Source organism: Dromiciops gliroides, chromosome 5 (genome assembly GCF_019393635.1).
Source record: "Dromiciops gliroides isolate mDroGli1 chromosome 5, mDroGli1.pri, whole genome shotgun sequence".
Classification (NCBI taxonomy): domain Eukaryota; kingdom Metazoa; phylum Chordata; class Mammalia; order Microbiotheria; family Microbiotheriidae; genus Dromiciops; species Dromiciops gliroides.
In genome coordinates, this window is record NC_057865.1 from 14,100,366 (window position 1) to 14,113,319 (window position 12,954).

General features: G+C 48.5%; 1 protein-coding gene across 1 annotated transcript; it reads right to left on the reverse strand.

Moving 5' to 3' along the window:
- Positions 1-2,603: 2,603 nt before the first annotated feature.
- TOMM7 (translocase of outer mitochondrial membrane 7) lies at positions 2,604-11,096 on the reverse strand. The gene is made up of 3 exons (XM_043967612.1): positions 10,899-11,096; positions 7,901-7,949; positions 2,604-2,820 (listed from the first exon to the last, which is right to left on the reverse strand). Exons 1-3 carry the CDS (start codon positions 10,999-11,001, stop codon positions 2,805-2,807), a joined length of 168 nt encoding a protein of 55 aa, XP_043823547.1. The 5' UTR covers positions 11,002-11,096; the 3' UTR covers positions 2,604-2,804.
- Between the last annotated feature and the right edge of the window lie 1,858 nt (positions 11,097-12,954).

A 12,954-nucleotide genomic window follows, 5' to 3' on the forward strand; every position in this document is an offset into this window, starting at 1 on the left:
ACTCAGGCCAGGCAAGGGGAAGTAGTTATGGAAGTAGTTATTCCATAACGCTCTATGTCCCTCTGCCCAATAGCTGACATCAATATAGTGCCTACTGAGTGCATTACAACTATTACCTCATTTGATCTTCACAACAATCCTGGATGCCCATTTTATAGATGAGGAAACTGAGGCAGACAGGTGAAGTGACTTGCCCAGGGTGACACAGTTAGTAATAACAGTAGCTAAAACTTATCTGACACTTAGTATGTCCTCACAACCATCTTCAGAGGTGTTATGATGACCTCCCACATTACAGATAAGGAAACTGAGGCAAACAGGTAAAGGAACTTACCCAGGGTCACACAGCCGGTATTATGTCTGAGAAGGGATTTGAACTCAGGTCTTCCTGACTCTAGGCCCAGTGAGCTATCCAGTGACCCCTAGCTGCCCAATAACCCTCCATGGGTTTCCTATTATCACCTCAGGCAGCTCCTGCTTTGGCTTACAAACACACAAGAATGAAGGAGCTGACCTTGCTCCCCTCACAGGAATTGTTCCCCGAATCCATCCATCCCCACCACGCACAAACCTTGGAGCTACGGCTATCCCCCCACAGCTGTCCCTGACAGGGCTCAGAGGTCAACAGAAATCTGGGCATAAAAGGGCTGAGGGCAGCAAGATCCCAGAGATTGAAGTTGCTCTTAATGCTAAATGACATTTAAAGTCATTTTTTAATGGTCTAGTCAGGGGAGCCAAACATCATTAAAATCCGAGTTCTTAACCTAGGATCTATGGATAGAGTGAAGGGGATCGTGAACTCAGATGCAAGAATAGGACATTTTAAAACTCAATAATTGATTTTTGGTAAACCTCTGTATTTTATTTTTTGCATTTTAAAAAATTATTCTGTGAGGTCTACAGGTTTCACCATGGTGCCCTATGACACGAGAAAAGGTAAAGAACAAAAAGATCTAGAACGTGGTTTTATTACTAAGTGGGGCCTTCCTTCCAAATCAGCATCTTATGAATGAGTTTCTGGACTAGGCTCATGAAGAATTTGGTGACATTTAGCTTGTTTACAATGGCACAAGGGAACCAAAGTCCACTACTGCTTCCCAGGTCAATGGCAAATCAGTCATCACCACCAACAAATACTCAGGAGGGGCTGAGCCCTGGGACACTAGGGAGGAAGAGGTGGAAACTCAGATACCCAGGAGCTAATATTGGAATCCTTTCCAAATGCAGAGGAATGGATGCTAACCAGCATCTCAATCCACACGAACTCTGTCCGTGGATTTAAGGATTTCAGTTCCAATGAAAACAAATAGATAACAAATGTGCAATCTTTCTGTCCTTCCTTGATTGTAAGTGCCTGGAGGACAAATCCCCTTCAGCTTTCTAGCTCCCGCCCCGGCAGGGCCCTGCACATAGTAGGCATACAATCAATATGGAAAATAAAAAAGTTTTTTAAAAAGAGCGTATGGCCTTTGTGAACCGATGCAGCCATTCTGGAGAGCAATTTGGAATTATGCCCAAAGGGCTAGAAAATGGTTCATACTTTTGATCCAGCAAAAAGATTTTCAAAAGGGACAATGACCTATTAGTACAAAATGACTTATAGCAGCTGTTTGTGGTGGCTAAGAGCTGGAGATGGAGGGGATGCTCATCAATCGGGGAATGTCTGAACAAGCTGCAGTATATGAGTGTACGGAATAGCACTTTGCTGTAAGAAAAGACAAGCAGGATCTTTCAGAAAAACCTAGACTTAGAAACTGACACAAAGTGAAGCGAGCAGAACCAGGAGAACACTGGACACAGTAACAGCAATATTATAGACAAAGAACTATAACTAACTTAGCTCTTCTCAGCGATACAATGATCTAAGACAATCCCAAAGGACTCAGGACGAAACATGTTATCTGCCTCCAGAGGAAAAACTCATGCTGTCTAAATACAGTGAAGCATATTATTTTTCACTTTATTTTTTGAGTCTTCTTGCACAAAAAGACTAATGTGGAAACATTTTACATGATTGCTAATGTATATCCTATATGAGACTGCTTATTGTCTCAGGGAAGGAGGAAGGAGGGAGGCATAAAACTTAGAACTCAAAATTAAAAAAAAACAAACCAACAACAACAAATGTTAAAAATTGTTTTACATGTAATTAGGAAAAAAAGTAAAAGATTGTTTTTTTAAAAAAAGAATCTATGGCTTACCTCCACCCCACTTTTTTGCAGAGGTAGGAGTCCACAGTTGTGGAACACTGTATCTATTTTCAGAATTTTTTAATTCATTGATGTTTCACTGCTTTTTTTTCTTTTAAAAATATGATTTGTTATATGGAATGATTCTCTGGAGGTGATACTGAGAAGAATTCTGGTGCTGTAAAAAACAAAATTGGTCAATAACAAAAAAAAAATTTTAAGTTTTTGGCCTGAGTCTTCTTGTGAGATTATACCTGGGAATTTCTGATGCCAACAAGCTAACAATTAGAAATGCACATATATTATAAAGCCTTATATGAGCCATTTTAAACAAATATTCATGAAAATGTTTTCACATTTATGTATCCCTTATTATGTTTCATCATGTTGGATTTTTAAAAGACTGACAATAAATCAGGGTTTAAGTGATTTATTTCAAGAATTCCTTATTAGAACTATTTAGCCACATACACGCCAAGCAGAGAGACCCCGGGGGCATCCAAACGATGAGTTTCAGAGGCCCACTTGCTCGCTCCGTTCTCCTGGCCAAAGTGCACACCATCAGGGTTTCTCTTGTCCACTGATTGCTTCCAATCCAGATGTTCAAACAGTCTTTCATCCCCAAAGCAAGCTAAAATGTTTGTGGAGAGGAAAAAATAAATTAAATCCAAACAAAAATAAAATTTTGAAACCTAGTTTATTGAAATAGTGTCATGAAGGTCACAAATTAAAACAAGGAGCTTGGCTTTAAAGCCGAATAAAAGTAAAATAAAACCTGGTCTAGGAAGAGGCAGACTGACTTGGCTGAGGGCCAAGTCCCAGGTACAGAACACTGCCTACAGAAAGGTCGTTTAGCCGCTTTAAATGCATTACCATGGTAAACAAAGATAAAAATGCCAGCCGAGGAGCTGCTGCAGCGGCAGGCAGTCAACGCAGCCCCCGTCAACGCAGCCCACCCCACATCCCAGCCCACCCCTGTGGATGAATCTTTGCCCAGTCAGGGGGAGCGAGCCCAGGAAATGCAGGCACCTGGTGCCCAGCGGCTTGAAGCACCCCAGCAGTGGTCACTCCATAAATACTTGTTGATTGATCAATTCATCGAACCCTTCTGGAGCTCTCGATCTGCCACTGAGCAGCTTGGGGCCTGCCACCCCTTCCTCACAAAGAAAGGCCTGACAGCCCGCAAAGGACAAATGACACCAGCAGTCAGTCAGAGCCCAGCTCTAAATGAAACTTCTATGGAGCCAAATCCATTTTTGTTTTTCCGAGCTGGAGGCTAAAAGACAATCAGGGCCTCCCTCCCTCCCTCAAGTAAATTACACTCAGCCTTGAAGAGTGTCATTAACACCCTCACAGAGAGCCCGAGCCTGATGGACAATTGCTTTCAATCATTTCTCATCAAGCTTCTCGGGAGGACCGGGCAGGGGACTGACGGACGGACGGGCTCGGCTCGCCTTTACCGCCAGCTACTCCGAAATCAGCCCTGGATAAGATTGTGGAATTTTAAAATCAGACTGTCACTTGTATTTTGTACACCACTATAGCCTCACCAGATCATTATAAAATTCTCCTGACACAGGTGAATTCACCAATATCATGTTTCCTCTTTTGTAAAAATCATTTTTAAAATCTGTAAGGTGATAGATATCAAGAGCCCACCTAGAGTTAGAATTTCCTTCCAAGAGGATTCCAAACATTAAGGGCTCTTCTGACTAATTGATTTCTGTGTCCCCAGGACAGGCTAGAGAAAAAGAGAACTTTGTGTATCTGGTTAAAAACAGGGCAGTAAGAGCCAACACTTTCTCAAGGTTCTGCCTCAAATTCTAGTCATTCTCAATAAGTAAAGGACCTGACTGTTTTTGTCTGTCTTTCATTCCCAAAGAGGACAATGACATCGGGGTGATGTTAAAGCTTGCACTGAATTGGATTTAATGAGGGAGGGCTGTGCAAGGTCACCAACCTCATTCTCTCCTCCAGAGTCCTGTGGCAAGATATCATCAGGATGACTGGAGATAGCCCCGGATGTTTAAGACAATTTGGGCTAAGGGACTTGCCCAGGGTCACATAGCTAGTAAGTGTCTGAGGTGAGATAAAGTTGGGAAGACCTAAATGTATTTAGGTAGTAGAACAGAACTTTAACTTGTTAAAATTCTTCTGTCCTGCCATTAAGCAGCAATGACCTATAACCTCTCCCCAAGCCAGTTGAAGAAACCTAACCTAAAATCTCAAACTATCCATGAATACTAAACAAAGAAAAAGACCAGGACCTGGGAGGTGGTGGTGGTGGGGGGGGGGGGGTTTGGGGTAGGCGGTGTTCTTAGCTTTGCAGCCTGAAAATGTGATTTCTAACACTATGTTCAGTTTAATGAGATACAACCAACCGTTCTGATGTCCTGTGGAGTTTATTAAAAAGGGATTTTGCTGGTACCTGGAGACAACTAATCTTATTTCTATTTTCATTTGTAAATGGTATTAAAAGCCCCTTAAAAATCCCCAAGTAATTTTGCATACTTTACTTCCCTTATTTTTTCACGTGTATTAAGGTCTAATAGCTGTCAGCCTCTAAAACCAAGAGAAAACTCAGTGCAAAACCTTACAAAGACATAGAATGGAGACTCATTAAGATTATTCTTCAGGTTAAGTTTTTTTGCCTAGGAAGTTCTCTTTCATTCCTAACAATACCCTAGTTATCCAAATAGAAATTAAAGGAATTTTGCTTGTGTACGTTTTTAAAGGCAACAGCAAATAAGCCAAGTGGCCCCAAATGACAAAACAAACACCACCACCTGCCAAGGAATAAATAGTGAGTTTGCCCCAGTCCCCCCTGGGCAGAGCCAGGACCTCCCAGGCTCCCTTGACCACCCCCAACCAAAAGCCTAACCCCAGTCCTAGGAATCAGACATTTATGCGTTTTGATTAAGTGCTGCCCTCTCTTCTAAAAAAAAAAAATGTCACCAGTCATGGGAGTGACCCACAAGAGCAACTGGCCAAGGCCGAGTACAAATCCTGACTTTGCCCCTTCACCTACAATGCTAAGATATTAAAAGTATCAGAAACCTTGTTCTGAGACAGTGAGGATAGATAGGGCTGAGTGTGGCTGAGCAGGGGAGAGAGGCGAGGTAAGGCTAGCTCTGACGGGGAGGCACACGGAAACACCCAACACTCAAGGAGACTCGGAAATTGCTGGAGCACAACATGGGTCTAGCGCAGAAAGGGGAGAATCTCCCCATCCCAAGGACCCACAGGCCAAAGGACCACCAGGAAATTGGGTTCATAGAAGTAGCAAATGGTCAAGACTAACTACAGAAATTTCACAGAGAGAGGCCAATAGAAGTAGATTAATTATTAATAGCTAACTGTTAATTAGATGTGAGAATCAGGTAAATCAAAATGTAAATCCTAACAAAAACATTGGGGCCAGGGGAAGAGGAGGAAATCAATTACTTTACTGGCTTAACATTCTTTGTGGCATTAACTCCTTGGTTCCCTCCTCCACCCAAAAAAGTTTCCCAAAATTCATGGATAACTCCCAATGGCCCAAAAGAGATTTGCAAGTAACTTTGTAAAGAACTAGAAGCTACTTCATACTGACACAGTGGAAAGAAAATGATGAGCTACACAGAGGGCCAACGACATCCAGGATCAGTAAGTGAGGCACTGGGGGGGGGGGGGGGCGCCATCCAGAGGCTGGGTTTACATTGATCCGCACATCCTTGCCCAGGCAGGCCCCTGTGTGACCAAACAGAGGGAGGGCAGGCGGGCTAGCCAGGGCCAGAATGAAACAAAAGCTCACAAGTCTGTATTAAAATAAAGACCACCACTGCGAACGCAGATGCACTTTCTTCTAAGCAAATGAGTTAGCAGATGTGCAGAAACAGGGCTCCTGCCACCTCTCAGCAGTGTGAAAAAGCAGCCCGACTTTTAGGCTCAATCTATTCTCTCTCTCTCTTGGGGACAGCTACAAGAGAGACTCAGAATTACCAGCCTGGCCTAAGGCAGAGAGAGGGGGGCTCAGGGGCACGGGGGTCGTCTTTGCCGAGACTCCTCGGCTATCTGGGACATTCAAAGAGGTGGCCACTAATAATGACTACTCCCTCTGTGTGTGTGTGAGAGAGAGACAGAGAGATGGAGACTCGAGGGGCTAATCCCAGACCCCCAAAGCATCAATCAACAAGATGCTTATGATCTTGTTAGAAGAAGTAAGATGGCAAAGGAGATGAAGTATTCAATGAGGAGCCTACAACTGCAGAGGGCAAGCAGAAAAGACAGGATGTGGCTAGAGGAGAGGAGAAAAGACAGGAGAATCATTTGTCATCATGAGACTGAACCCTGAATGCCAGGTCAGGTGGCTTAAACTTTATCCTAGGAGCAACGGGGACCAGGAAGGAAGCTATTATGGAAGAGAAACAGGTCACTGAGGTTTTGAGGCCACATGACTGCAGGAATTCTAACAGAAATCGGGAAGGCAGGAGGTCGATGGCTTGGGGAGAAGAGGCGAGTGGGGTTTCAGACATTCTGAGTTTCTGAGCTTAAAAACAGAGGGAATCCAAAGAAAGACGTCCAGCAGGGAGTCAGAGGGACCTATTAATGATGCTGGTCTGCCATTCATTCGCTGGGGGATCCTGATCACTCATCTCACCTGTGAAATAAGTCAGGCAGGCCGATGACCTCTAAAGAAGTCAGAGATAACCATGTAAATGGGGGGGGGGGAGCAAATATTCAACAATAGGCTGGGGTGGGGTCTGAGCCACCTGTCCACATAGATGGGGCCTAAGGAAAAAGACCCCCGGCAAGGAGACGCAGCATGAACCTTCACAGAGAGAGGAGGAAAACCAGGACCTCGGATGGAGGAGGAGGAGGAGGATGAAGGATAATGGCATAACTGTCCAGATTGCTAAACACTACAGAAAAGTTAAGAAACTACATGTCCTTAGAGGGAAATAAGTTTAAACACCATCGAGTTCAATCCCTTATTTTTACAGATGAGTAAACTGTCTCACAGGCAAATTAAAGGACTCACTGAGGTCAGACTACCTGAAAGGCTTGGAAATTGGACATTTAGAAGGTCTCTGGTCAATGTGATGATTAGTTTTGTGCAATTTTCATTTCTTTTACTTTGTTTTCTGTTTGTAAAAAAAATGATCTGTCACTGGGATGGCTCTCTGGGAAGGGGGAGAGGGAGGGATACAGGGGCAGTCTGGGTGATATAGCAATTAAAATCTATTTTTTGAAAAAGTTTTCTAGTGATCAGCATGTGTGTATGTGTGTGTACAAGAGTGTTGGGGGAAGCTGTCAGACTACAAGGAGCCCTCTTTTATCATAAAGGGCTAAACACAGCAGCCAGACTGTCCCAGCAGCCCCCGGAGGCCCAAGGAGGAGCTCAATGGGAAGGAGGCAGAAAATGGGGGTGGCAGAGGGAGCACCTGGTTCTTACCCTGGGCTCCGAATGGAGAAGTTTGCAGCATCCTCCCCCCAACCCCCCTTTCCTTGATGATTCTGTCTCTCAGATCGGCAGCTGAGCCAAATGCATTGTTTTCTAAGCCATCTGATAGCCACCAGCTGAGCACTGGGGCCCCAGCAGGCCAGAGAGAGGTCAGCTCATCTGAAGTTAGCTTCAGCATCTACCAGTTCCCATGGGTTTGGGGTTTTTTTTCCGTGTAAGCTTTTTAATTTTCTACAATTAAATGCTTATGAATTTGTAAATACAGTACCTCAGAACAGTTGGCTCAGGCATCCCGGGATCTGCACCTCTCCTAAATCCTAAAAAGAAAAAAAATCCCACATTAATAGAAAAGTCATAAATTTAAAAAGCATTTACAACAAAGAGTGAGATGATGGATGGACCTGGCCTTGGAGCCAGGACAGGGCCACTCAGATCTTGCCCCTGACACCGAATGGCTTCCAGGTGACCCTCAGAGAATCTATTAACCACTCCATGCTCCGGGAACTAAGGCTAGAGAGGGTTCAGACCTGCACTGGGGGAGAAGGGTCCCATACGAGTGGTTCTCAAAACCTTTCTGCTTTCAGGATCCCCTTACCCTCTTAAAAAGTAGGGGGCCCCAAGGAGAAATCAGAAATTGAAACCTCATAGTATCACGAGGAAAAAGTTTGGAGCCCAAGAACCCCCTGAAAGGGTCCCTAAATTACATTCTGAGAACATCCCCCCATCTTGATAAACTCTCAGGTCTGGTCAATAATCCCATTTACAACAAAGACTACTTTTTAGCCTGACCCAGAAAGCAGCCAGAGTGTCTGAGCTGTGTCTGTGTTCATTTCTCATCGGCGGAGAAAAGCCGGCCTCTGCTCTGGGCTGCAAACATCAATGGATCCTTTGCTCAGTAATCATTTCCCAGAAAATAAAAGCGGGCTCCAATCAATGAAAGTAAAGGGGCCAGACAAAACTACAAACATATTAAAAATCCTGCCTTTGATAATAGCTAGTGGTCACAACAGTGTGGAGGAAAATTGGGAAAATCTTGGTAATGACCCTAAAGTAAGGAGAGTGAGAGATCTTGGTAACTTCACACGATCCGGACCAAGGTAATTGAATTTAATAACAGTAATGTGGAAGACGGAGGAGGAGGGTTATTCACCACACCCCCGAACACCTCAATTCTGTTTTCTCTTTCTAATGACAAGCATGAATGAACAAAAAAATAGTGTCCACCGTCTGATTATCAATGATTAACAGAATGATTCCTACAATTATCTGGTTACTAAACCAGATGATGAAGAGCCGGCTGGGACTGCTCCCCTCCCAGGTTAAGCTCCCAACCACATGGAGAAACAAAAAGCCCGAGCCAGCAGGAGGCTGCCTCAGGACTGAGTCTGGGCAAAGGCCGAGAAGGCGGCAAAGATGAATGAGGGAGGGGTGAGGGGAACTGGAATTAATGTCAGCCTCCCCAGCAACACCCGGGACAAGTCCAGAGCTGAGGGGAGAGGGGCCTGCAGGGATGCTTGCCGCACATAATGATGGGACGTGGAGGGGGGCAGGGGCAGTAAATTGGGGGAAAGAGAAAAGGCCGTTTTCATCCTCGGGTGTGAAAGGCAAAAAATCACCTTTCTTTGAATTCACACCAAGGAGGCTGGACTGTCGGCAGCTTCTGATAATCAAGCATGCCCAGGAGACTGAAGCCCAGTCAAGCCCGAGCCTGCTCAAGGCGTCAGGAGCCCCCCTGCTTCCCTGGGCACCCCCCAGCACAGGGGCTGCTGCCCAAGCTGGTCGGGAGGGGCAGAACTCAGGCCTAGCAAGGCCCCCGGGCCTTTCCCACACCAGGCTGGCCCAGGATTAGGCCTCATCACAGGGGGTGGTTTTGTTATTTTAATCCGGAGTTAACTCATAGCAGCGGATGCAGAAGAAATCCAACCAGCTTTATTAAGGGGCTACTCCTGGGACATCAAGCCCCCAGCCCAGCACTTGAGAGGAGGGGTACACCCAAGGCAGGCTGAGAGAAGTCAGGAAGGAGGCTCAGAGCCCCCTGGGGAGCTGGGGCTGATGGGGACATTCTGGGGGTGTCTCGTGGTCCTGTGTAAACTCCCAGCTGTGCCCCCCCCATCCCACACTACATCCCAGTTAGTCCCTCACCAGGGCCCTCCCTGATTCGAATATCCCTGAAAGGACCCCGGGCCTGACCTTGGGAAGGGCTGCCGGTCCCTCCAGCCCTATGGACAGCAGGGACCCGCAGTCTCCCCTTGGCCACCGGGCCTCTGGGGGCCCCTTCGGTCATGGGAAAATGGGTCCGATTCAGCTCAGCCAAGGGTCTGCCCAAGGCCAGGAAAGAGCCAAAAAGCTGGGCGGGCTGTGTGAGCCAGGTCCTCTCTGGACCTCAGTTTCCCTCTTCCGTAAAAGAAGCCCAGCTCCAGCTAAGGTTAAACCTCCTGAGCCCTCCAGCCTTGACCAGCCCTGAGAGCGTGAATTCAGAGGTCAGAGCAAGCGGTCAGTCAAAAGGCTCCCGGGAGTAGGGCTGGGGGGGGGGGGGGGCCACGGGCGAACTCAGACATTGGGAAGGGCATCCTTCCTGGGGGGGGTCTTTCTGAAAGAAATGGGGGGCTCCAATGATAGAATCTGGGGATCCAGGCTTTGGCCAACCTGTGTCCAAGCACCTAATTTTACATAAGAGGAAACCCGAGGCCCAAGAAGCAAATCCATCCAATCCAACCACCGTGCACCGAACACGGGCTGTGGCCCCCGCCTTGCCCATCCGTACAATGGGTGGTGCCGGCGCCTGGGCACCTGGGCACCTGGCAGACCCGAAGGCGGGAGCACAGGCGCCTGCTTCCACGTGGGGGGAGGCGCAGGGCTCGGGCCGGCTGTTTGGGATCGCCGTGGCCTAGCACACAGTAGGCGCCTAATAAATGCGCTTGTCATTTTCCGTAGCCCGGGCCAAAAGCCGGCCTGTCCAGAGGCGGCCCCTCAGGTGGTCAGCCCCCATTCAAGTGGGCTTGCCTGGAGGGCAGGGGTAGGGGGGGAGACGCAAGGGGGGGGACCCCCTTTCTATGTCCTTCCTTACAGTAGGGACCTGGTAGGCCTCACCCCTCCCCCTTGTGCCCGCATGGTGGGCCGGGTGATGATGTCATCACGCTCCCGGCTCGCCGCCGCGCGATGGGTCCCAAGCCTGCGCATATGGCCCCGCCCCCCCTTCCCCCCCCCCCTCCCCCCCACCGTGCGCGCGCCCCCGCCCCTCCCTCTGCCATCTCCGCCGCACTGACCCAGGTAGAGCACGAGGGGGATGAAGCCCCAGCGGATGGCGAACTGGCCGCCCCGGAAGAGCTGCTGCAGCCGCTGCTTGGATTCTTTGCTCAGCTTCACCATGGTGACAGCGACAACAGCGGCGATGGCGGCGCTCCCAGCAAGCTCAGGCTTCAGCGGCCTCCTCTGCCAGAAAGTGTGTCCTCTGCGCAGACGCAGAGTCTTTGTCGGCGTCAGGGCACCGCGCTTTACGGCGGGGAAGTCGCGAGACGTCGCAAATTCCCTCCTTTCTCCCTCCCCGCAGGGAGCCCCTCCTCTGGCTAGGCTCCCATTTCACAGATGTGCATACTGAGGCTTCTGCGGAATTCTGGGGCGTGGCGTAGGATTCAGAGCTTCGTTCCTCCCTCCCCATTTCGTGGCAGGGAGGCAGGCCCAGAAAAGTCGCCTAGGTTTTCCAGGGTCACACCGCAGACTTGTAGCTACCCAGTGCCCTTGAGCCTTTGGACGCCTGAGTTCGAGTCCTGTCTCTGACCCTCCCAACCGGAGAGTGTGTGTGTTGGTGGGGGGACCATCTGGTCCAACTCCCTTCCCCCCCCCCATTTTGGAAATCTCCCCTGGAGCCTACAGCCCCCAGCGTGACACGCCCCCCCCCCCCCACACACACACGCTCCAGGGAGGGGATCCCACTTCTCTGTATCTCCAACGCCTGGCGAACACTTGGTGCCTAATAAATGTTCGCGGCGCTACTGGCCAGCCGCTCTAGGCATCGCATTCAGCCACCAAGGGCGAACCGAACCAGGCTGATCCCTCCCTTCTGATAGTCTGAGGGAGCGGCCGCCTTCTCCTCTCCCACCCCCCACTCCAAGCCAGACCTTAAACAGGGCCTTCTACCTTACCTCCCACGCCTGTGTTCTATGTCACCGCACGAATCTGGTGCTCAGGTGTCTAACAGGCAGAGGCCAGAGGGGACTGAGCTCACGGTTCCCCCCACAAACCTTCATTAAGTCCCTACTGTGTGCAAGGCACAAACTATGCTTCACTTGGGGTGGGTGGGGGGCATCACACTGCTGACTCAGGTGGAGCCTGCTGAGGCGCCTCGGGGCGCCCTTGCCCAGCCTTCCTCACCAGGGCTGTTGTGAACTTCAAGGCACCCAAAACACGTGGGCCGTGGGTGTCTGTGGTTAACCTGGAGAAAAAATGAACCCGCTTCCCCTCTCCCCAGAGACCTCCTCCCCAATGAGCCACCCTTAGTCTTTTCGGGGCCCTGGGCAAGTCCCTTCATCTCTGTGAGTCTCAGTTTCCTCATCAGTAAAATGTAAAAGCTGAATGAGATGCCCTATTTCCAAGCATTAGACAGAAGGGAAAGGTCGAGGGAGGAGCGGGACTTCTTCATTTCTCTCCCCATACCCTCAAATCCACCCTCAGAAAAATGGATCTCACCTCCTACTTCAACAAATATGAAGTGCCTACTAGGAGCTAGGAGCTGGGGGAAAGATAGCGGTGACTAAGAGCCCGGTACTAGGATCCACAGCTGTCTGCTGCGGACTTCCTCTACCTCCAGATTGGGGTTTTTCTTGCCTCCCATCTCAGAGAAAGAGGAGTATCTCCTTGAGCTGACCTCCATTAGGCTATAAGCTCTTTGAAGGGAGGGAAGTTGACGTTTTGTCTTTGTACCTCAGAGTGATACAAACGTCCTTAATAAAGCCTGTGGCTGATGTCTTTTTCTTTTTCTTTCTTTCTTTCTTTCTTTTTTGCAGGCAATGAGGGTTAAGTGACTTGCCCAGAGTCACACAGCTAGTGTCAAGTGTCTGAGGATTTGAACCCAGGTCCTCCTTAATCCAAGGCCAGTGCTTTATCCACTGCTCCACCTAGCTGCCCCGTTGGTGTCTTTTTCTTTTTCTTTTCTTTTTTTTGGTGAGGCAATTGGGGTTAATTGACTTGCCTAGGGTCACACAGCTAGTAAGTGTTAAGTGTCTGAGGCTGGATTTGAACTCAGGTCCTCCTGACTCCAGGGCCAGTGCTCTATCCACTGCGCCACCTAGCTGCCCCTGTTGGTGTCTATTTCAACAGAAGGAA